Source organism: Bombina bombina, chromosome 7 (genome assembly GCF_027579735.1).
Source record: "Bombina bombina isolate aBomBom1 chromosome 7, aBomBom1.pri, whole genome shotgun sequence".
NCBI lineage: Eukaryota > Metazoa > Chordata > Amphibia > Anura > Bombinatoridae > Bombina > Bombina bombina.
In genome coordinates this window covers 507,804,944-507,828,953 of record NC_069505.1, presented here as the reverse complement: position 1 = coordinate 507,828,953, position 24,010 = coordinate 507,804,944, and the positions used below count along the sequence as shown (strand labels likewise).

The 24,010-nt window shown below is 39.2% G+C and overlaps 1 protein-coding gene across 1 annotated transcript in view; it reads right to left on the bottom strand.

Annotated features, from left to right (window-relative positions):
- The window catches only part of DLL3 (delta like canonical Notch ligand 3), a 47,473-nt gene that overhangs the window by 5,661 nt on the left and 17,802 nt on the right, over nucleotides 1-24,010 (bottom strand). The window contains 3 exon segments of the mRNA XM_053689487.1: nucleotides 9,264-9,903; nucleotides 10,798-11,014; nucleotides 17,990-18,351. Coding sequence (XP_053545462.1) covers nucleotides 9,264-9,903; nucleotides 10,798-11,014; nucleotides 17,990-18,351 — 1,219 coding nt within the window.

Sequence of the window (24,010 nt, the reverse complement as noted above, 5' to 3'; positions counted from 1 at the left end):
TTTGGGGATTATCTGGTATGAACCATATTGGACACTGACCTGCTCCCATCGCACCATTTTGGGATTTCCCTGGACTCTCCCTGGTGAGACGAGGAATCCCACCTGACGACATCCCTTGAAAGAGGTCTACCGGACGACGTGTGGTTCTGGACTGCGAATACTGCACATTGGTGCTTTACACTGTGTGAGTAGGATTCTTGTGATCCATTTGCTGCTGTTTTTATTTATTTTTATGATCTGCACCATGTGGTGCCCTCTATCCTTTCCTTCCTAGATATATCATCCGTGTTGCGGCACAACACCCTGGAGGAGCAGCCTATACTATCTTGGAATACCCTCACCTGTCTATCAGCTTCTGGAATTGCCATTGTGTATTCTTGGACTCTGTATCAGAATACATACATTGAACTTTACAGGTTCTATTGTTACTTTTACTTTTGAGTGTCATTACAAGCAATGTTCTGATACTAATATTATAATACTGTTATTGTTATTTTATATACATTTATATACAATTATTTTTATCTTTACAGTTCATTTACTTTTTTCATCACTAATCTTTGTAATACCTATCCTAGGCGCATCTTATAAGTGCTGTAGTGATATCATCACTGAAACACTGGTTATTGTCTATAATTAAAGATGTTAATATAACCCTGCTATTTGCCACGGGTTTATTATGCTCGTCAGAGTACACACACCCCTTTTACCTGACGTCAGAGTCACGTGACAAACGCCTATCCAATGATAGGAGGACATTTTCATTGGCTCTTTTTTGGGGTGTTAGATTACTTACCCATGATTGGCCCATTATCGTCATTTAAGCAGTGAGGCTTTCCGAAGTCGGGTTAGCCTTTGAGAAAGCCTTTGTTTGGCGAAATGCGCATCAGGCGCTTGTAAAGAGCTCTGCTACCTTACCCTATGTTTCTAGTTTATAATAATAGTGGTATTTATTAAGTTAAATAAATTATACTGTATTGTGGACAGCTTTCTTGGGACTCAGACAGGCCTGCATCGCTCCAGTATTGCACTTAGAATAGTACAATTGTTTGAGGTCAATCCTCTTTTTTAGATAGCTTCTCTTGTGCAATCCGTGAGCATTTTAGGGTGCACACCTACCTGATATTCCCTTACTGTCTACACCTTCCTAGTGTCACTGATTGTGATTCTACTCTGTGTTATTTGATTATAGTACATAGGTATGGTAAAATAACGAGTATATATTATTATACTCGTTATTTTAATCTAAGTTTTACATTTACATATACCGATAGTTTTTAACTATCTTTTACTTGAATTAATAAAAGTTCATTTTTAATCTTTAACCCGCCCTGGACAGCCTCCACTCTACATATAGTATCCCCCCATTACACATTATAATTGTTGGGCTACCTTAGCCATAAACTATACTGTCAGTTTTCTGACAAACTATTGTGTTACTGATACGTATGGGGGGGTCTTGATAGATTGTATTACGATTTTTCCCTTCTATATATCATACTTTTAAATTCACTCCTATTTTCAAATGTGCTTTGTTCCTTTGGTATCCCTTGTTGAAAAATATTACTCACATATCTTACACTAGTGGGAGATGCTGCTGATTGGTGCCTGCACACATTTCTCTTTTGTGATTGGCTAACTAGATGTGTTCAGCTAGCTGCCAGTAGTGCAATGATGTTCCTTTTGCAAAAGGATAACGTGAGAACAAAGCAAATTTGATAAAAGAAGTAAATTGGAAAGTTGTTTAAAATTGTATGTTCTATCCAAATCATGAAATAAAATGTTGGGGTTTCCTGTCCCTTTAATTGGCTTGAGCAGAGAACAACTGCAAAACAATTCAGTTTATACTAACATAATGACAATAGTTAGCCTTGTCTTATGCAGAAGCAAGCTTGGATTGGCTGCTCCAAATAAGGCAAGTGGTGGGTGTTTTATTTAAAAACTACAGCAAACAACATGTTCATTTATTTTGAAAAATGTTTATACTTGGCTGATATTCTATAGCAAGACAACAGAACTATCTTGTAATTACAATTTGTTTAGTGTGTCTTAAAGGGACATGACACCAAATTTTTGTGATTTAGAAAGCGCATGTGATTTTTAACAACTTTCCAATTTACTTCCATTATCTAATTTGCCTAATTATCTTGATATCCGTTGTTGAAAAGCATATCTAAATACGCTCAGTAGTTGCTGATTAGTGGCTGCACATAGATGCCTTTGTGCATGTGCATTGCTATTTCTTCAACAAAGGATACCTAACGAATGAAGCAAATTAGATAATAGAAGTAAATTGGAATGTTATATTAAATTGTATTCTCTATCTGAACCATGACAGAAACATTTGGTTTCATGTCCCTTTAAGTGAGTTTGGACAGGGGTAGCGAGCATTTTATATTTTCAGAGTTGTTATAACTGCAAGTTTTTTTTATTTTTATTTTTTTATTATTTTAACATCTTTTTATGGTTTGGTATTTTAATTGTATCTTGTAATTTTTAATTACTTTTTTTTTAACTGAGAAACATAAATATAGAATCCTACATTTTGGTGTTTTAGGAAGTTGAACTGCTGGTATACAGTATGTGAAAATATAAAGTGTCCATGTGTGTTAGAAATATTTAGGACAAAGCTGTTTACAATATGCACTAAAATTATGTTACGTCGACTTTTTTCCATACATGAGTATTTTTGCTAAAAGTACTTTAGTCTTCTGAAGAAAAAAAAAAACATATTTTGTGTTTATAACTCACAGAAAAAGCACTGGAAATTAATGTGCAGCATACTAAAATTCTAATACAATTTCTGTTTTAATATATAACCATTTTGGAAATGTGGTCAGTTGTTTCATACATATAAAGAGTTAGGTTACACGTGGCATGCTTACTTTTACTTTCATTTATTTTATATGTTATGGGTAAAGTCAGAAATCCGGGTAATCCTAGGATTACCCAAGCAGCTCTGGGTAAAGTCCAATGTAGTGTAATTCCCCATCTACACTATTTTTTTTGCCTCTGCTTGAGGGGTTCAAGGAAGGCGCCCCCCGATCCTCTGGCATCCACCCAAGTGAACCTTGGGGAATGAGGTTTACAAGGGGGGCTTCACTTCCCTTGTACCCCACAGGTGGAGGCAGAAAAGATTGTACCCCCCAGGCGGAGGCAAAAAAGATAGTGAAGATGTGGGAATTACAGAGCCTCGTATATATGTTTGATAAATGTATTTATTGAAATGTGTTAAAAAGCAGGTCTTTTTTTTTTTTTAAATCAAATATATAGAAGATGTGGGAATTACAGTGCATCATATATATGTTTGATGCAGTGACTCCATGCACTTTGAGTAGATTTATGATGTTACTTCGGGCTTTACCCAGAGCTGCTTGGGTAATGCTAGGATTACCCAATTTCTGACTTAACCCAGAAAAAATTAGTGTAATAGTTTTTTTTCCATGTGTTTTTGATGTTTTTTGTGAACATTTATTTTTAACCCTTACACTTTAGACTAGGGGGATGATTTTTATTAAGATGCGAGCTGACATGATCGATCATGTCCGCCAGACATTGCTAAATGCAGACAGCAAACACTTTTGGCATTTAACATTGCACAAGCATTTCTAGTGAAATGCTTGTGCAATGCTGCCCCCTGCACATTCGCGGCCAATCGACAGCTAGCAGGGGGTGTCAATCATCCCGATTGCTGTCCGCTGCTTCATAACTTATGTTTTCCGATGCGCTGCATTCATGGCATGTTAAATGGGCCCCTAGGTCTTCAAGAGCTCTACTTCATTTAGCGCAAATCCAAGATGGCGTCCCTTCAATTCCGATTGGCTGATAGAATTCTATCAGCCAATCGGAATTAAGGTAGAAAAAATCGCATTCTATTGGCTGTTCCAATCAGCCAATAGGATTGAAGTTCAATCCTATTGGCTGATTGCATCAGCCAATAGGATTTTTTCTACCTTAATTCCGATTGGCTGATAGAATTATATCAGCCAATCGGAATTGAAGGGACGCCATCTTGGATGATGTCATTTAAATGAACCTTCATTCAGTCGTCGGATGAAGAAAGGAGAGGATGCTCCGCGTCGGATGTCTTGAAGATGGACCCGCTCCACGCCGGATAGATGAAGATAGAAGATGCCGTCTGGATGAAGACTTCTGCCCGTCTGGAGGACCTCTTCTTCCTGGCTTGGATGAAGACTTCTGTCCGTCTGGAGGACCACTTCGCCCGGCTTCGTTGAGGACTTCGGCCCAATTGGGTGAAGGGATTGTGATCTTCAAGGGGTTAGTGTTAGGTTTTATTAAGGGGGATTGGGTGGGTTTTAGAGTAGGGTTGGTTGTGTGGGTGGTGGGTTTTAATGTCGGGGGGGTATTGTACTTTTTTTTACAGGTAAAAGAGCTGATTACTTTGGGGCAATGCCCCACAAAAGGCCCTTTTAAGGGCTATTTGTAATTTAGTGTAGGGTAGGGCTTTTTATTATTTTGGGGGTCTTTTTTATTTTATTAGGGGGATTAGATTAGGTGTAATTAGTTTAAAAAACTTGTAATTATTTTATTATTTTCTGTAATTTAGTGGGGGTTTTTTCGTACTTTAGATAATTGTATTTAATTGTATTTAATTGTAGTTAATTTAGGGAATTAATTTAATTATAGTGTAGTGTTAGGTGTAATTGTAACTTAGGTTAGGTTTTATTTTACAGGTAAATTTGTTTTTTATTTTAACTAGGTAGCTATTAAATAGTTAATAACTATTTAATAACTATTCTACCTAGTTAAAATAAATACAAACTTGCCTGTAAAATAAAAATAAACCCTAAGCTAGCTACAATGTAATTATTAGTTATATTGTAGCTAGCTTAGGGTTTATTTTATAGGTAAGTACAGTATTTAGTTTTATAATAGGTTCCAGGCCCCTGGCACTCCCAACAAACGCGTCACCTACAAAAATGCTCCCGCACTGCTGAACGTGTCTGGAGGAAATCCCGCTCTGAACCTGATTTCATGCACTACAAGTTCATTCTCTACTCTTACACCTCTGCCCTTCACTTAGCTAAGCAAACCTACTTCTCTTCTCTTATATCCACTCACTCCTCAAACCCTAAAAGACTCCATTTTCAACTCTCTCCTCCACCCACCTGCACCAAACCCCTCATCTGCATTCAGTGCTCAAGACCTTGCTGACTATTTTCTCAATAAAACGTTTGCAATCCGAGGAAACATCCCAACACAAACCTGCAATCTCCCAACTCCGCTCCCAGTCACCCCCTCTGCCACTCTCTGCACCCTCCTCCCAACCACTGAGAGTGAAGTGGCTTCCCTTTTGTCTTCCTCACACCTCACTACCTTCCCACTTGACCCTATTCCTTCACATCTAATTCCTCCTCTGTCTACCACCCTCACTCCGGCTCTTACTCACATATTTAACCTATCCCTTTCTACCGGCTCATTCCCTGCCTCCTTCAAACATGCGAAGGTCACCCCCATCCTCAAAAAACCCTCCCTCGACCCTAACTCCCCTGCAAACTACCGCCCCATATCACTGCTCCCACTAGCTTCAAAACTCCTTGAAAAACTAGTTTTCAATCGCTTAACCCACTTCCTGTCCTCCAACTCATTGCTCGACCCCCTGCAATCTGGCATCCGTCCCCAACACTCAACTGAGACTGCCCTCACCAAGGTTACTAACGATCTCCTTTCTGCAAAAAACAAAGGCTACTACTCTATACTCATCTTACTTGACCTATCTGCTGCCTTTGACACTGTTGACCATCCCCTTCTCCTACAGTCTCTCAGTTCTCTTGGTCTCTGTGACACTGCCCTCTCCTGGATTCACTCTTATCTCTCTAACAGATCCTTCTCCGTCTCTTTTGCTGGTGACTCCTCCTCTCTATTGCCCCTGTCTGTTGGAGTACCTCAAGGCTCTGTCCTGGGTCCTCTACTCATCTCTATTTACACTTCTTCACTGGGTAAACTTATCAACAGCTATGGCTGCAGTTATTACCTCTATGCTGATGATACCCAGATCTACCTTTCCACCCCTGCACTCTCTCCTTCTGTCAACTCTCACATCAGCGACTGCTTATCTGGCATTTCCTCCTGGATGGCCTCTCACCACCTAAAAATAAATATGTCCAAGACCGAACTACTTCTAATTCCCCCCCTCTAGCTCCACTCCAGTCTCTAATTTTTCTATCACTGTTGGCGGCACCACTATCTCCCCATCACCCCAAGTCCGCTGCCTCGGAATCACGCTTGACTCAAATCTGTCCTTCATTCCCCACATCCAACTGCTCTCTTCATCCTGCCGCAACCACCTACACAATATCTCCAAAATCTGTGTGTTTCTGAGTACTGAAACTACCAAACAGCTCATCCACTCCCTGGTAATTTCCCGACTTGACTACTGTAACAACTTACTAACTGGCCTCCCTCTCTCCCGCCTCTCTCCCCTCCAATCCATCCTAAATGCATCTGCCAGGCTAATCCACCTCTCTCGACGCTCTGTTTCTGCTGCACCTCTCTGTGAGTCCCTTCACTGGCTCCCCATTCACAACAGAGTTAAATTCAAAATTCTCACCCTGACCTACAAAGCCCTCACCAATGCTGCCCCACCCTACCTGTCCTCACTCATCAACAAATATACTCCTGCCCGTCCCCTAAGATCCAACAACGACCTGCTTCTTGCATCCTCTACCATCACCTCCTCTCATTCTAGACTACAGGACTTCTCTCGTGCGGCACCAACCCTCTGGAACGCACTTCCTCGTGCTGTCAGACTTGCCCCTAACCTCTCCTTTAAACGTTCCCTAAAGACCTTTCTGTTCAGGGAAGCTTATCACCCAACTTATCAACAAACTAACTTCACTTAACTAACAGTTGCCCTCTATCTCCTCACTAATATCATTCTCACCTCTGCAGTCCCCACCTCCTGTTTCCAATCCTCCTACCCGTCCAGATTGTAAGTTCCCACGGGAATAGGGCCCTCAATTCCCCCCTGTATTTGTCTGTAAAATTTTGTGTCTTATTGTATTGTTTCTCCACTGTACTGTTATCCTTGTACCCATGGGCAGCTCTGCGGAATCTGTCGGCGCTTTATAAATAAAGAATAATAATAATAAATAGGAATAATTTAGTTAATTGTAGTTATTTTATTTAGATTTATTTAAATTATATTTAAGTTAGGGGTGTGTTAGGGTTAGGGTTAGACTTAGATTTAGGGGTTAATAACTTTAATATAGTGGCGGCGACGTTGGGGGCGGCAGATTAGGGGTTAATAAATGTAGGTAGGTGTCGGCGATGTTAGGGACGGCAGAGTAGGGGTTAATAAAATTTAACTAGTGTTTGCGAGGCGGGAGTGCAGCGGTTTAGGGGTTAATATGTTTATTATAGTGGCGGCAACGTTGGGGGCGGCGGATTAGGGGTTAATAAATGTAGGTAGGTAGGGGCGGCAGAGTAGGGGTTAAAAAAATAATGTAGGGTTCGGCGATGTTGGGGGCAGCAGATTAGGGGTTCATAAGTATAATGTAGGTGGCGGTGTCCGGAGCAGAAGATTAGGGGTTAATAATATAATGCAGGTGTCGGGCAATGTCGGGGGGCGGCAGATTAGGGGTTAATAAGTGTAAGATTAGGGGTGTTTAGACTTGGGGTTCATGTTACGGTGTTAGGTGTAGACATAAATTTATTTTCCCCAAAGGAATCAATGGGGCTGCGTTAGGAGCTGAACGCTGCTTTTTTTCAGGTGTTAGGTTTTTTTTCAGCCGGCTCTGCCCCATTGATACCTATGGGGAAATCGGGCACGAGCATGTTTTACCAATTTACCGCTACCGTAAGCAGTGCTGGTATTAAGGTGAGATGTGGAGCAAAATTTAGCTCTCCACTCACTTTTCTGCGGCAGAGTAGGGGTTAAAAAAATAATGTAGGGTTTGGCGATGTTGGGGGCAGCAGAGTAGGGGTTAAAAAAATAATGTAGGGTTCGGCGATGTTGGGGGCAGCAGATTAGGGGTTCATAAGTATAATGTAGGTGGCGGCGGTGTCCGGAGCAGAAGATTAGGGGTTAATAATATAATGCAGGTGTCGGCGATGTCGGGGGCGGCAGATTAGGGGTTAATAAGTGTAAGATTAGGGGTGTTTAGACTCGGGGTTCATGTTAGGGTGTTAGGTGTAGACATAAATTTATTTTCCCCATAGGAATCAATGGGGCTGCGTTAGGAGCTGAACGCTGCTTTTTTTCAGGTGTTAGGTTTTTTTTCAGCCGGCTCTGCCCCATTGATACCTATGGGGAAATCGTGCACGAGCATGTTTTACCAGCTTACCGCTACCGTAAGCAGTGCTGGTATTAAGCTGAGATGTGGAGCAAAATTTATCTCTCCACTCACTTTTCTGCGGCTAACGCCAGGTTTGTAAAAACCTGTAATACCAGCGCTGTCTGTAGGTGAGCGGTGAGCATAAACTGCTCGTTAGCACCGCACACCATTACCGACAACTCGTAATCTACTCGTAATCTAGGCGTAAGTATTGAAATAATGCTGTTGTACCTGAAGGTTATAGCTCTGAAGATATAGGGGTAGATTTATTAAATGTCAAGTGGACATGATTCGCTATAGCGAATCATGAACGCTCAACATCTCTAAATGCTGCTTCTTAACTTCAGTTTCAGGCGAGTCTGAAACAATTGGCCTCCGAAGTAGCATTCAATGCTTCATAAATGGAGCCCTAAGTACTCTTCCTGTAGTTTAAGGAGTTTAATTGTATTGTACTCATTTCTTTTCCATGTAGGTACACTCTTGAGGATACAAACGTTCATGATTCTGTTAGAGCACACAATTTTAAACAGCTTTCCAGTTTACTTTTATTATCAAATTTGCTTTGTTCTCTTGATATCCTTTGTTGAAAAGTATACATGGGCTCAGGAGCTAGATGCTGATTGGTGGCCTCCTGTCATTGGCTCACCTTATGTGATCTACTAGCTCCCCCTTGTGCATTGTTGCTCCTTCAACAAATTAGACCAAAAAAATGACACAGAAGGTAATTAAAGTTTCTTAAAATTGTGTGCTCTATCTGAAAATCTTTAAGTTTCATGTTCCTTTAAGGAGTTATAGGATTCCCTGTCTATCATTTTATGTGTACAGTGACACACATTGCTGTTGTAAAATCAGCCTGAGCTCTGGTGTGAGAACTCACTCAGCAGGGAAAAGGTTAATGGAATACTGTAAGGGAAAAGATTATTTAAATAAATACACATAAATATATATTTACACAAATACACGTACCAATTACTTCTGCGTCCACTTCGCTCTTCCTCACTGTCAGAACCTTGGAGAAGCTTCTGTTTACTGCTTGATTTTTCTCTTAGGCTGTCCTGCTTTGGCATCATGAAATGTGGAGAGACCAAAAATGGTTCCTTCTCCTTCAGGTTGTTCTTTTGCTCCAGATCATTGGTAACTCTCTCCATTTCTTTGCTCTGTACTCTCTTCATCCATTTCAGAAGCATCACTAACCCACAGCCCAGCAAACAGAGTGCAACAAGCCCCAAAGAAGCTATTGTAATCAAGTAGGATGAGGAATCTGATCCACGTCGATAGGATGGTGTGGGATCTTCAACCATGAACTCACAGGTAGATCCCATGAAGCCTACTGGGCATTGACACACATGGCCACTGAAATGAGTATAACAGGTGGCCCCATTTTGACAGGGATTTGAACTACAAGCGTCCATGCGCAGGGTGCAGTCTTTGCCTCCATATCCTAAAGTACAAGAGCACGTGTAGCTGTTTACCCCATCAACACATGTTCCCCCATTAGAACATGGCCCATGAGCACAGTCATCAATATTCAGCTCACATCGGGAGCCAGAAAATCCTGAACGACATTTACACAAAGCAACACGGCCCACGTCCAAGCAGTGACCACCTAAGTTACAGTAAAAGTGAAAACAAACAATCAGGATTGTGGATAGACTGATTCATATTACACTAGAACAAAAACCTATTCTGTATGAAATCGTATATGAGTTCTCACAACAAAAGAAATTGTTTGCTGCCTTTCTAACAGGAAGATTTGCACAGTTGTTGTTTGATTATGAAACTAAAATTTTTGAATATAGATCATTTTAATAAAATTTGCTGTGCTATTTTGCAAGGTACTGAACTTTGATCAAAACAACTGAATGTAAGGTTTACGTAAATCTTAATAGTTCCCATTGTTTCAAATGGACTTTGGAATACTATTTGCAGGGGTGGAAAAATCTCACCATTGAGTTGGTGAAAAAGGTTATTATAGACACAAATTTCTTACTTATCCACTGCAATTTCTTCCTTTATTATGGCTAGTTGAAAATTTTCAGTGCCGGATTGAACTACCAGGATACCAGGTGATTTCCCGGTGGGCTGCAGCAGCTGGGGCTGGAAAGCTACAATTTAAAGGGGTGGATAATGGATGCAATTGGGTTGTAGGATGCCTATATAACATCAATCTGGCATTTTTATTTATTGCAAAGTAATGTAATTTAATTCTGAAAAAATATTGGCTAAGGAGTATCTCAGTAATCCCCTTTGAGTTGGCATTCTACCAACTCAACGGAAAATAGGGGTTGTGTTCATATTTTTCCAGGCCTGCTTTTTATTCCGAGTCCGGCCCTTGTTGAAATACCCAGCCATTAATGTGAGTTTTCACTTACTATAAATCTTAACCTGAGCTCACGGGACACATTTGTCAGAAATAATATTCTTTGATACATTTCACATGAATTGCGAAGAGTTTAGCATCTAAGAAAAAGGATAACAGCTCCAGAAAATTGTTGCTCACCATTAAGGCAGGGGCTGTTGGTGCATCTGTCAATTTTCTTCTCACAGTTGGAGCCGTGGTAACTGAAGGGGCAACGACAGACATAGCCTCCATTGTTCTTTTCTACACATGTACCCCCATTAAAGCATGGGCCATCTGCACAAGTGATTGCGCTGATATCACAGTTTTTCCCATAGAACCCGCGTGGACATACACATTTATAGTCATTTTCCAAGTCCTGAAGTAAAAGTAAAAAGAGGAAATGCAGGAAGGGGAGAAGGCAAGAAAAAAATGATAGGATAGTATTGGAAAGGATACAACAGTAATGAATGGCATGAAGTGGAGTGAGGAAGGGGAAAGTGTGTCAGAGATTAGGAGATAAGTAAAATTTTATATGCAATGTTTGGAAAATAACAGAGTTGGTAGTTGAAACAAATTAGAAAAAAAAATGAGAACAAGAAGAGATACAAGAGAAAGGAGTCATGGGTAAATAATGAGAAAATGTTGAAGTGAATTGAGCGGAAAAGTGAAGAGAGTAGAAAAGAATATGAAGCGGATAGATTGCAATGTTGGGTGTTGACGGGACGTAAACAGAAAAACCCGATAGAATAAGGAGGGATTATTAAACGGAAAAAATTGGGTAATTAAAAAAAATGGAGAAAGGGCAATTAAAAAAACGGCGGATAAAGGGGGCAACGTGGAAAAACAAGCAACATGACAAAAAGAAGTAACAGATTTTGATAAAACAAGTGACGAGAGAATAAAGTGTGGGAGGAAGTAGAAAAATAAAGAATATGATAAAGAGAAAAGAAGAAATTATAAGAGAGGGTGGGAAAGTGGAAGGATTAAGGAATGGAAAGTAAGAGAAGGAATAGTTGGGAAAGAGAAGGGAGGTAGATGAGGGTAAAAAGGGTGTGAAACAAAAAAACAAAACTTGTTAATGGAAGTCCTCACAGACTTGTAAATATGTCTATATACAGACATGCAAACGTTTGTATTCATTTAGGTAGTTGCAATATCAGAACCGTTAACATCAATAACCCTGAAGAAGCCAACTGTAAGTTATTAAGCAGTAACTGTGAAACTTGTATTGAAAACTGAGTAAGTCATTCAAAAACAAATCTTGCAGCCCTAGAATTTAAGATAAATATTTTTCATTGAACGATAAGAATGGCGTTGGCTTTTCCCACCTGGTCCATCTCAGATAAGATTATTATTGCTAAGGGAGTATAATATATTCCTTGCCAGGCACCAAGTGGTTATTCTGTGCAACAAGCATTTGGCTTTGCTAACAATTTTTCTTTTAAAAGGTCAAAATTAAACTTTCAAGATTTAGATATAGCATGTATTTTTAAACAACTTTCCAATTGACTTTTATTATCTAATTTGCCTTTGATATCTAGTTATTCTTTGTTGACTTTCATATGTAGGTAGGCTCAGGAGCAGCAATGCACTACTGGGACCCAGCTGCCGGTTAGTGGCTGCATATACTGTATATACCTCTTCCCATTGGCTCACCCATTGTTTCAGCTAGCTCCCAGTAGTGCATTACTGATTCTTCAACATAGAATACCCAGAGAATGAAGCACATTTGAAAATTGGAAGTAAACTGGAATGTTGCTTAAAATTGTATGCTCTGTTTGAATCATGAAAGACAAAATGTGGGTTTCATGTCCCTTTAAGTTCGTAAAACTTTTTGTTTTACTGACATGCTACTTTTTGATGTCTTTATTTTCTGTGTAAAGTGGGATACGGTATTCATTGTCTGCTATGTAACCTCCTTATAAAGCAATGTATAAGTGGGTACAACATTTACTTTGCTGGGTTAGCAGTATTGATATTTATTTGTTTTCTTTTTTTTTATTATTCAAACAAAGAGATTGAAATGAATAGTTTCCACTGTTAATGTTTGTAGTATTTGTTGAACTGAATAACCTGCTTGTGCCTTTCTCCGCTTAATCAACTCTATTAATTTTGGAATAAGATATTGATAATTAAAGATAGAGGTGAGATAAAAAAGAATATATAATGTTTAGTAAATTTCTTTTGAATTTCATATTCATATTTTATTTAGCTTCAATCCCCAACTAGGCTGTCCGCATTAGAGAAATATTACTCTTCTAATGTGTTCTTTTTGAAAAAGTAAACTTTGCCATAACGGGCTGGATTACACGACGCTGGTAAAAATGGGTTCGCTACAGGAAAAGTTAGCGGTTATGTTTTTGTTAAGTACCGAGCCAATTTTCACTTACATATTACACGACACTTGTGGGTAAAATTCCTTGCGCTTGTTACTTCCGTGTGGTCATAAGTAGCGACCACTTACTACGTAATACAAAGTTGTAGGGATTTTTAGTTTGAAGGTGCTTCAGTTGCATATTTTGCAACAACATTGCTCCAGTCACTTTTCCAGCCATTTCTATTACCTGTGTTAGAGTCAGAGTAGCTACAGGTGCAAAGTAGCTGTAGCAGATTTTTAAAGAACTGATTTTACCTTCCCAAGTGTTTTTGTAAGTTACAAGAAATAATGAATGTATTTATAAAAAAAGAACAGTTACACTTACATTAGCATCTTATTATATAAATTAATTTAATTTTCTTAAAATAATGTATGCATATATCAAACAAATATTTATTTTAAAAAAAAAAGCATTAAAAATATTAAAATTAATATATTGTATTATTTTAAAACCATAAGTAAATTTTACCAATGCTCTGGTATTACTCTATTATAGTATCTATTAATTCAATTTGGTTTTGATAATATGTAATGGTCTCTTGACATATATACCAAAGGAGAGATTAATAAACGTAAGTTATAACGTTTATTTATTTTATTTTTAAAAAGCCATCTTGTATAGTTTACCAATACTAACATTCCGCGACTTTGAACTTACAAGTTTTGAATCCACCCGTAGAAAGAAGAGATGTCGTGTCAGCTTAGAAATGTTAGTAAATTTGTAGCGATTATCGTATGATAGGTTAGCTACAATGCATTAGAAAATCCCATTAAAAGTATAGGCAGCCATATCCTTTGGCTACCTTGTTCTTGCTACCATTTGTAGCAAATAAAGTGTGATAGTTCATGATTTACTACTTGTAGCTAGTGCTGGTACAAAGCTCTTGCTTACAGGTAGCTAACGTCGTGTAATCCAGCACCAAGTTGGCAGATATTCAAAGGTATTTCGTGAACAGGAAATAATAAATATATATATATATATTTATTTATTTCAATTTAGGATCTTGCAACTGCTTTGTACAGCTAGTGATAACTGAGAATTGTTTTGTATCTATGAATCAGCATTTGCTTGATTAGTAATAGAACTGCAATATAATGAATCAGCAAAATAAAGACGGTCAACACATTTTTAAATAGAAGCTCAATTTTTGCGGCAGTACCACATTCCCGTTGCTATTTTTGTGTGTCACTAAATAATTGTGACTCCTTATGGGTGGAAGTAATGATCACCCATAAGGAGATTTAGACCCTTGTCACATTAAGCATTGATACTTAGATTATAGTTGCTATATGTAGATGATATGGTTACAGAAGTTATTCCCTTAGCCTGGTCCGATTCTCTCTTTTTTTTTTTTGTTGTAAGACTGATAAAAATCTTGACTTTTTATGTAATTAAAGTGAATGTCAATTTTGATGCTAAAGGGCCGAGTTTTTAAAAATTTGATTAAAAACAGGGGCACTTTAATTCATCAAAATTTACATTTCACTCCTGTTGACAAAAAAAAAACTTACCTTTTAATCTTCACAGCAGCTCCAGCTTCCTCCACCCGTCGCAAAGCCTCTTACTGGGTCTAAAATGAGGAATCCGGCTTCCTCCAGCCACAGCGTTGAATCAGACACTGATTCCCCCGGGGGGAAGCCGTGATTGGAGGATGACCTATCCATTATTTCTGAAAGCAGAAATGGCTTGCAACGACCGGAGGAAGCTGGAGCTGCTGTGAAGATTAAAAGGTAAGTTTTTTTTCACAACACGAGTGAAATGTAAATTTTGATGAATTAAAGTGCCCCTGTTTTTAATCGAATTTTTAAAAACTGGGCACTTTAGCATCAAAATTGACATTCACTTTAAACCGGTCTGTAGTGAAGTAGGAGGGTTAATTTAGACATTAACCCCTTCATGCTGGGGCCAAGTGTTTAACATTGGAACTTAGTTTGCTTGTTTGAAAACTGAAAACACGCAACCGTCGATGTGATCACGTGATTTCAAGGTTGGAATCAGCTTATAGGGGACTGCCTATTATGCTAGGCAGACCCCCAGGACGCCAAAAAAGGTGGTCGTTCCATGCCTTCCTAACGGCTTTAAAGCTCAGCGCTGTTAGGTCGGTGTACAGGGGTTAAGGGATGAAATGTTATGTTACCATTGTTTTTTTCATTGTTATCTTTGCCTTAGTGAGTGGAATGCAGAATGACAGACTTAACAAACTGCACTGTACAAAACGTTCTGAAGACTAAAGAGTTAATTTATCAAGCTCCGTATGGAGCTTGATGCCCTGTGTTTCTGGCGAGCCTTCAGGCTCGTCGGAAACAGAACCTGTCTGCCTGCTCTGAGACGGCGGACAGAAATCAACCCGATCGAATACGATCAGGTTGATTGACAGCCCCTGCTAACAGCCGATTGGCCGCAAATCTGCAGGGGGTGGTATTGCACCAGCAGTTCACAAGAATTGCTTGTGCAATGATATCGATGTGCAGCGGACATCATACGCTACATCATATCATGTCCACTCGCACATTAATAAATTGACCCCTAAAGGTTATCTTAACAGGACAATACATCTGTCTCTTCCAATTCTCTGTACACCCCATGCTTAATACTACATTTTATCTAGATGGGTTAATGGAGCAAAAATATTCCAAATGCACTGTACAGTCTCCTAATATATAGGTTGTTTAGTAGTGGCCATACACCATTCTGAAGGCTACAGGTCACTTAGATGGCACAATTCAACCAAACTATAATAACGCACAGTACTCTGTCTCCTGAAGACTACAGACCATCTATGGGGGAGGGGGGAGCAGACTTCCAATTGCACTGTACTATATTGTAGATTACAGGTCATGTAAAGCACTGTTTCTTAACTCCAGTCCTCAAATACCCCTAACAGGCCAGATGTTCATGATATCTTAAAGGGACATGATACCTAATTGTTTTCTTTCATGGTTCATATAGAGCATACCATTTTAAAAATGTTTCAGTTTACTTGTTTTATCTAATTTACTTTGTTCTCTTGATATCATTTGTTGAAAGGCAAACCTAGGTAGACTCAGGAGCTGGGAGCTAGCTGCTGATTGGGGGTTGCACACATATGCCCATATTGATATTGGCTTACTGGTGTGCTCAGTTAGCTCCCAGTAGTGAATTGTTGCTTCTTCAAGAAAGGATACCTAGAGAATGAAGCAATAATAGAAGTAAACTGGAAAGTTGTTTACAAATCTATGGTCTTTCAGAATCAAGAAAGAAAATTTTGGGGTTTCATGTCCTTTTAATGAGAGCACAGGTGACATGATCGGATGATCGGTAACGATGGTTATTAGCCTGCCCTCACCCATCAGCTTATTATTTCACAAGTGCATCATGAAACTCTGGCCTGTTAGGGGTCAAACAGACAATATAGTACATTTAGGGTTAGATTACGAGTGGCACACTAACTGTTGCTTGCTATGATAAGGGGTTTATCGCGGCTCTTTGCGCACACCAGAAGTAGCACACGTGTTACAATTTGGAAGTAAACGTGTTTGCTTAAGCGCAAATTAATTTACCATGCTTTGGGTTGGCGCGACTTCAGAACTCTGGTTAACTGTTACGCAAGACAAAAAAAGTTGCACAAAAAACATAAAAAAATACATTTCAAAGTACAGTTACACTCATAATAAAATTGTCTGATAAAAATGATTTCAACAAAAATAATTGCATAAAAGTTAAAAGAGCTCGAAGATATGAGGTCTTAGGTGTTAATAAAAAAAGGGCTGCAAAGAGCTTAACTTAGCTTATTTTACCAAAAAACAAAACAAAACAAACATCAGATATATACAGAAAATATCTATTTAAGAATATATAGAACATATTCTGCTATGTGAAGAACATTGGAATGTGAAATAGTCATATTTCATGTCGGGTTAGCGCACTTTGGTTAAACGTGATCAGGTTTGCACGCGAGCAGGGTGTATTTACTTTGTTTCCACTTTTTCGCACTCCAATGACGTCTATAGGGGATTAAGTCAATTTGTAATACGCGCAAAAAAAAACTAACTTCTAAAGAAGTTAACACGCAAATTTGCGCTCCACCCGTAATCTAGCCCTTAAAGTGCATTTTCGATACGCTCCTGAAAGCTGCAGGTCATTTAGAAGCGACAATACTGTAGATTATTCCAACTGTACTGAATATACTGTTATAAATGGAATTGGTCATCTAGATAAGACAATACGGCAGACTTCTCCAAACAGCACTGTAAACATCTTAAAGGCTAGATTTCATTAGGATGTGACCATACAGCAAAAATATATCAATTGTATTGTACATAGCTTCTTGAGGGATGTCTAGAAGGGACTATGCAACAGTTGTATACATCTGTGCTGTACACACCATCTTGAAAATTACCACCCATTTAAATTGACAGTGCAACACACCTCTCCGGCTGGAGACTGGACCACATGATTGGATAATAATATAATCGAGTGATAATAGCAAAATGGAGTGTAGAGCTTAGTAGGGTACCAGTTGTGTATTGCTGCCAACTAGTGAAAGTTTGTAGATATGACTGTGATGTCAACCAAATCACCTAGAGTGTCCTAGGGAGTAAGAGCCATTATTCCACAAAACAACATCTCCATTAAACTGCTGTAGGAACAATATTGTATTGCAGTTAAAGGACAGTGACATTATCCTGGTGACATTGTAGACATAAGGCCGGAAGAGGATATAAACTATTGGAGAGTGCTGGACATCTAGAGAATATCATACCGAATAACAATCTCTACTGGATATAAGTTCTCCAAGAGAATTTAAGTGATATATAAGTATAATATAGCAATAAACTAATATAACCTAATCTAAAGAGTCGGTGTCATCTAGATGTACATTTCAGAACTGTAGGCCTCCCCCAGTCTTAGAGTGTTACTAAATAATCTATATAATTATTTATAAAGAATGTACTAAAAATGTACTTCTTGTTGTTCATACTATATACACTTACGTTGCAGCTGCCACCGTTCTTGCATGGGTTACTGGCACACTCGTTAGTTTCTATTTCACAAGTTTTCCCAGTGTAGCCAGCACGGCAGGTGCAGGAGTAGCTTCCCTGGCCGGTGTTGGTGCAGCTTGCTCCATTGCGACATGGTCGGTGGTTAGTGCAGTAGTTGAGATCCTGGTTACAGAAGAGGCCTCCCCAGCCTTCCTTGCAGGTACATTCCCATGGCTGAGAGCAGGCACCATGCAGGCAGCCAGGGTAACGAAGACATTCATCACACAAACGTCCTTGCCAGCCCATGCGGCACTTACACTCTCCAGGAACGTCACAGAACCCATGAGTCTCACTACAGCCTGCCAGACAGATTGCTGGAAGAGAAAGAGCAACAAACGTGTCACATATTGCTCAACTGCACTGCTAGAGCAAAAAAACGGTCAAGCTCATTATTATCAAGGCTAAATAATTAGCACAGTGATGGGTAACCAATATCATTGAAAGTGTTGTATACATAGCTCTCAAAAGGGCGGAACCAAACTTTTTACTACTTGTTATTATGTACCACATGGATCTTTAAACCTGTGTATAGCACACAGAAACCCCATGATCTCTTACACATGCAACTTAAAGGGACATGAAAGCCAAACATTTTCTTTCATGATTCAGATAGCGAATAGAATTTTAAACAACTTTCTAATTCACTTCTATTATCTAATTTGTTTAATTCTCTTAGTATCATTTATTGAAGGAGCAGCAATGCACTACTGGTTTCTAGCTGAAAACATGGGGTGAGCCAATGACTATCAGTATATATATGCAGCCACCAATCAGTAGCTAGAACCTATGTTCTTTGCTGCTCCTGAGCTTTCCTAGATAAACCTTTCAGCAAAGGATAACAAAAGAAGGAAGAAAATTAGATAATAGAAGTAAATTGGAAAGTTGTTTAAAAAATGTTTCTCTATCTGAATCATGAAAAAAAAAATGTGGGGTTTCGTGTCCCTTTAAAGACACAACATGAAGCTTAAACCCTGTCTGTGACCCACATATACCCATCGAATCCTCAAACCTTCGTGTGACTCACACCCCATGAATCCTAAGACGTGTGACTTTCGCCCTATAAACCCTTAAACATTAACACATAACAGACGCCACATAAACCCTAGGGGGCATATATGCCCGTGTTTACGGCGAGCCTGAAACAGAAGTTATGAAGCAGCAGTCTAAAGACCGCTGCTCCATAACCTCTCCGCCTGCTCTGGGGCGGCGGACAGAAATTAACCTGATTGAATACGATCAGGTTGATTGACACCCCCTGCTAGTGGCCAATTGGCCGCAAATCTGCAGGGGGCGGTATTGCACCAGCAGTTTACAAGAACTGCTGGTGCAATGATAAATGCCGACAGCTCGCGCATTAATACATACATTAAGACCCCTAGGGCTCATATTTGACTTACAAACTCCTTATGAACACTAAACCACACCAACACTTAACTTGCATGTGAGTCACAAACCCTTCCATCAACTCATAGTCATGTGTGTGACTAAAATATATATGGGACACTCCATACTGTGTGCCTTCTCTGGATTTCTCTTTTCCTTGCCATGGTTTTCTGTATATTCAACCCTATTCTGGAGTCTCTTTACATCTACTACTTATCTGTTTTCCATGTTGCTCTGGCTGTCTCTTCTACACCACTACCTGGGTGTTCCACGGTTGGTCTAGAGTTTCTGGGAACAGGGATTTGGGGGTGGGGGTCTGAACATATATAGGCAATATTTGTTAATTTGGGAATAGGATCTGGTCATTCAGAAGCAAGATCTGATCATTTGGGGTGGGCCAGGGATTTGGGTGTAGAAACTGGACATGCAATGTACTTTTATTATTTATTTTGACTTTTTTTTTTCCCTCCAATTTAACGGTTATTTTTTAAATTTATCACAGAATCTGCAGTGTACCCTACAAGATTCAGTACACTAATTGTTTATTATTATACAGAGTGACAGTTTGATCAGTGCAGTTTCATAGTTTTATCAAAGTTATATCTGTCGCTCATTGGCCATGACAAAGAAGATAAACGTATAAACATACGTAAAGGGACAGTCTACTTGAAATTGTATATTGTTTAAAAATATAGAAAATATATTTATTACCTATTCCCCCAGCTTTGCATAACCAACTGTTATATCAATACACTTTTTACCTCTGTGATTACCTTGTATCTAATCCTCTGCAGACTGCCTCCTAATCTCAGTTCTTTTGACAGACTTGCATTTTAGCCAATCAGTGCTAAGTCATAAATAACTCCACGGGAGTGAGCACAATGTTATATGGCACACACAAACTAGCATTGTCTAACGGTGAAAAACTCAAAATGCCCTGAGATAAGAGGCGGCCTTCAACGGCTTAGAAATCACTTTATGAGCCTACCTAGGTTTAACTTTCAACATAGAATAACCAAGAGAACAAAGCAAATTTGATGATAAAAGTAAATGGGAAAGGTGTTTACAATTGCATGCCCTATCTGAATCATGAATGTTTAATTTTGACTTGCTTGTCCCTTTAAGAGGCTTTTCAATGGGTGTGTTTTTGGATTGCAAAATGCTTTTTAAGTAGTTATGGCATATGCCTTTGTATTGCAGTGCATGATTACTGATTTATATTATTCACAAAACATGGGGATCAACACAGGATAAACGTGCTCCTTCCTGTATGCTTATTACAATCAGCACTCATATTTTTGACCTGTGTGTGTAAATAGGTTTGTTGCACTTGTGCAAGAATGATCAGTGTCTAATCCTATATAATAAAAGACAAGAGTTTGTCTGAAGCCGTCATGCGCAGTTCAGACAAACTCTTGCCGCGAGGACCCGGCAGCTCAGCTGTAACACAGAGGCGCGCGAGGACCCGGCAGCTCAGCTGTAACACAGAGGCGCGCGAGGACCCGGCAGCTCAGCTGTAACACAGAGGCGCGCGAGGACCCGGCAGCTCAGCTGTAACACAGAGGCGCGCGAGGACCCGGGAGAGAGAGGAGAGAGAGAAAAAGAGAGAGGAAAAGAGAGAGGAAAAGAGAGAGGAAAAGAGAGAGGAAAAGAGAGAGGAAAAGAGAGAGGAAAAGAGAGAGGAAAAGAGAGAGGAAAAGAGAGAGGAAAAGAGAGAGGGAAAGAGAGAGGGAAAGAGAGAGGGAAAGAGAGAGGAAAAGAGAGAGGAAAAGAGAGAGGAAAAGAGAGAGGAAAAGAGAGAGGAAAAGAGAGAGGAAAAGAGAGAGATATATAACATAACACGGCCCGTGTGAACGGGCTTTAGGACTAGTATCTTAATAATGCACTAAAGTTTATTTAAACATTTCCAGAAATGCATTCACTAAATTTGTGCATGTAAAAAAAATCCAGCAGCAAACAGAAAAGACAAAGAATATAAATAATCACAAACTATTATTTAAAATATCCAAGACTAGACTAGTTTTAGAATATACTGGAGATGCTTTCTGAACAAAGACTCTTTGGCCTGTTTGAAATAACAGATTAAGTCAGCACTACTAGCACCTGCATGAGTATGGGAGGGGATGTGGTGGCTTTCTTTTGTATGACACTTGTCATTATTTTTCAAGACAATGAGGGGCACCACTACTCTCATTTCCTTAGAATTCAGTTGACCCCTCCTCCACCTAGTTATCTCTGGCTGGCATTGGCGATAAATGGTCTCCAGGGAACCCTTCTTCAATAAACACATGCCATATGCTGCCCTCAAGCTAAAGCCCAAGGATAACAGAGAGTTGCAGTTGGGTAAACACCCCTATTGCAGGAGTATTTGCTTAAACAGCTTTTACTATTGCATATGTTTGCTGTACTGAAGTACATATTTATATCACTATGTCTTATACCAGAATACTGCTCTCTGCTTGTGGTAGGGTCTGCTATAGTACTGCTTTATTGTAAGGTCCTAGTAGCAGTCTCTCCCCTTATATAACTAGATTGCAAGTTCTTATGGACAGTCTCCTATTAGAACTCTAGAGTTTAACTTCCTTTATGACCAGTAGATTCTGTTACAGCACTAGACTTTAAACTCTTTGGACAGACTCTCCTATTACAAAACTAGATTGTTAGCTAGGTCTTTCACTATATCACTGGACTGTAATTAACTTGAGGCAGGGACTCCCATTATAACACTTCATTTTAAGCTACCTGGAACAGGATCTCCCATTATGTTCAATTGGCTAAAATTCCTTTGGGCAAAACTATAATTTCCAGAAGCCATATAAATGGGGGGCACACTGGTTTCCACGCTCAAAAATAGTGGGGCAACTATTAATTGCCAATGCTAAAACATGATCATTGACTGTATACGTCTATATTTTGGCAAAGTCTTTCTCTCGCCTTCTTAAGTTGTCACATTCAATTACAGTACAAATCCTTGCTGTGCATGCATTATAGGTTCTAGGGTAACACACTATTGTCTCATTAACACACAAAGAAACACTGCTTTTACTATTTTGTGACAGTATCTTTGCTGTGCACAGGCTGTGTCAATAGCATACAGATTTACACACTTCCATAATAACAGAGAGCAGATGTTTTAATATTACCCTATGCGTTATTGGCACAAAAGGGTTAAACTACTACTCTGTGTATTACTAACATAAGTGTTAGCCCAGAGTTGTATGTGTAACATAAGCGTGAACACAAAGTTGTATGTGTAACTGTTAAAAGGCTTTGTGTTAATGGCACAAAGGGTTTGACCTATTAGCACTATTTACAAATAGGAGTGGTTTTATAAATTTGTGTCAAATTTACACACAGTAGTTGTTTAACCCCTTTCATGCAAGATACATTTTATTTCTTGGTAGTAACATTTAAACTGTTCCTGCTGTGCCATATAACCACTAGATAGTAACATTCTAGGGCCGTGTTCTCTCACTATATAGTGATGGGCAGGGGCATTTAAGACATTCTGTTTGGGGCTTACAAAGGCAGCTAAATATTAAAATATATAAATGTGGTAGTGGAGCAATCAGGTAGAACAGGGTTCTTCAAACTTTTTCCCCCAAGACCCAGTGACATAATACCACATACCTTTGTGACCCTATTTTTATTTTTATTGGTCTGAAAATGTCAGAGGTAGTATACAACAAGATAGCTGCAATTTTTGGCAAAGTGACTTAAATGTGAGCTTACTTTATTCCTGACTGTATTCAAACTTGCAAGTGTTGTAAAAGATAATAGCACACACACTCTCTCATACAACACACACTCTCATGCCTTACACACACACACTTTCATGTCATAAACAAATACCACACACACTCTCATACCATACACACACCACACACAATCTCATACTACACACCTTTATAACATACACACACACTCTCATACTACACACACACCACACACAATCTCATACTACACACCTTTATAACATACACACACACTCATACTACACACACACCACACACAATCTCATACTACACACCTTTATAACATACACACACACTCATACTACACACACACCACACACAATCTCATACCACACACCTTTATAACATACACACACACACTCTCATACCATACACACACCACACACAATCTCATACTACACACCTTTATAACATACACACACACTCTCATACTACACACACACCACACACAAAATATCATACCACACACCTTTATAACATACACACACACTCTCATACCATTTTCACACACCACACACAATCTCATACCACACACCTTTATAACATACACACACACTCTCATACCATTTTCACACACCACACACAATCTCATACCACACACCTTTATAACATATACACACACACTCTCATACTACACACACACCACACACAAAATCTCATACCACACACCTTTATAACATACACACACACTCTCATACCATTTTCACACACCACACACAATCTCATACCACACACCTTTATAACATACACACACACTCTCATACCATTTTCACACACCACACACAATCTCATACCACACACCTTTATAACATATACACACACACTCTCATACTAC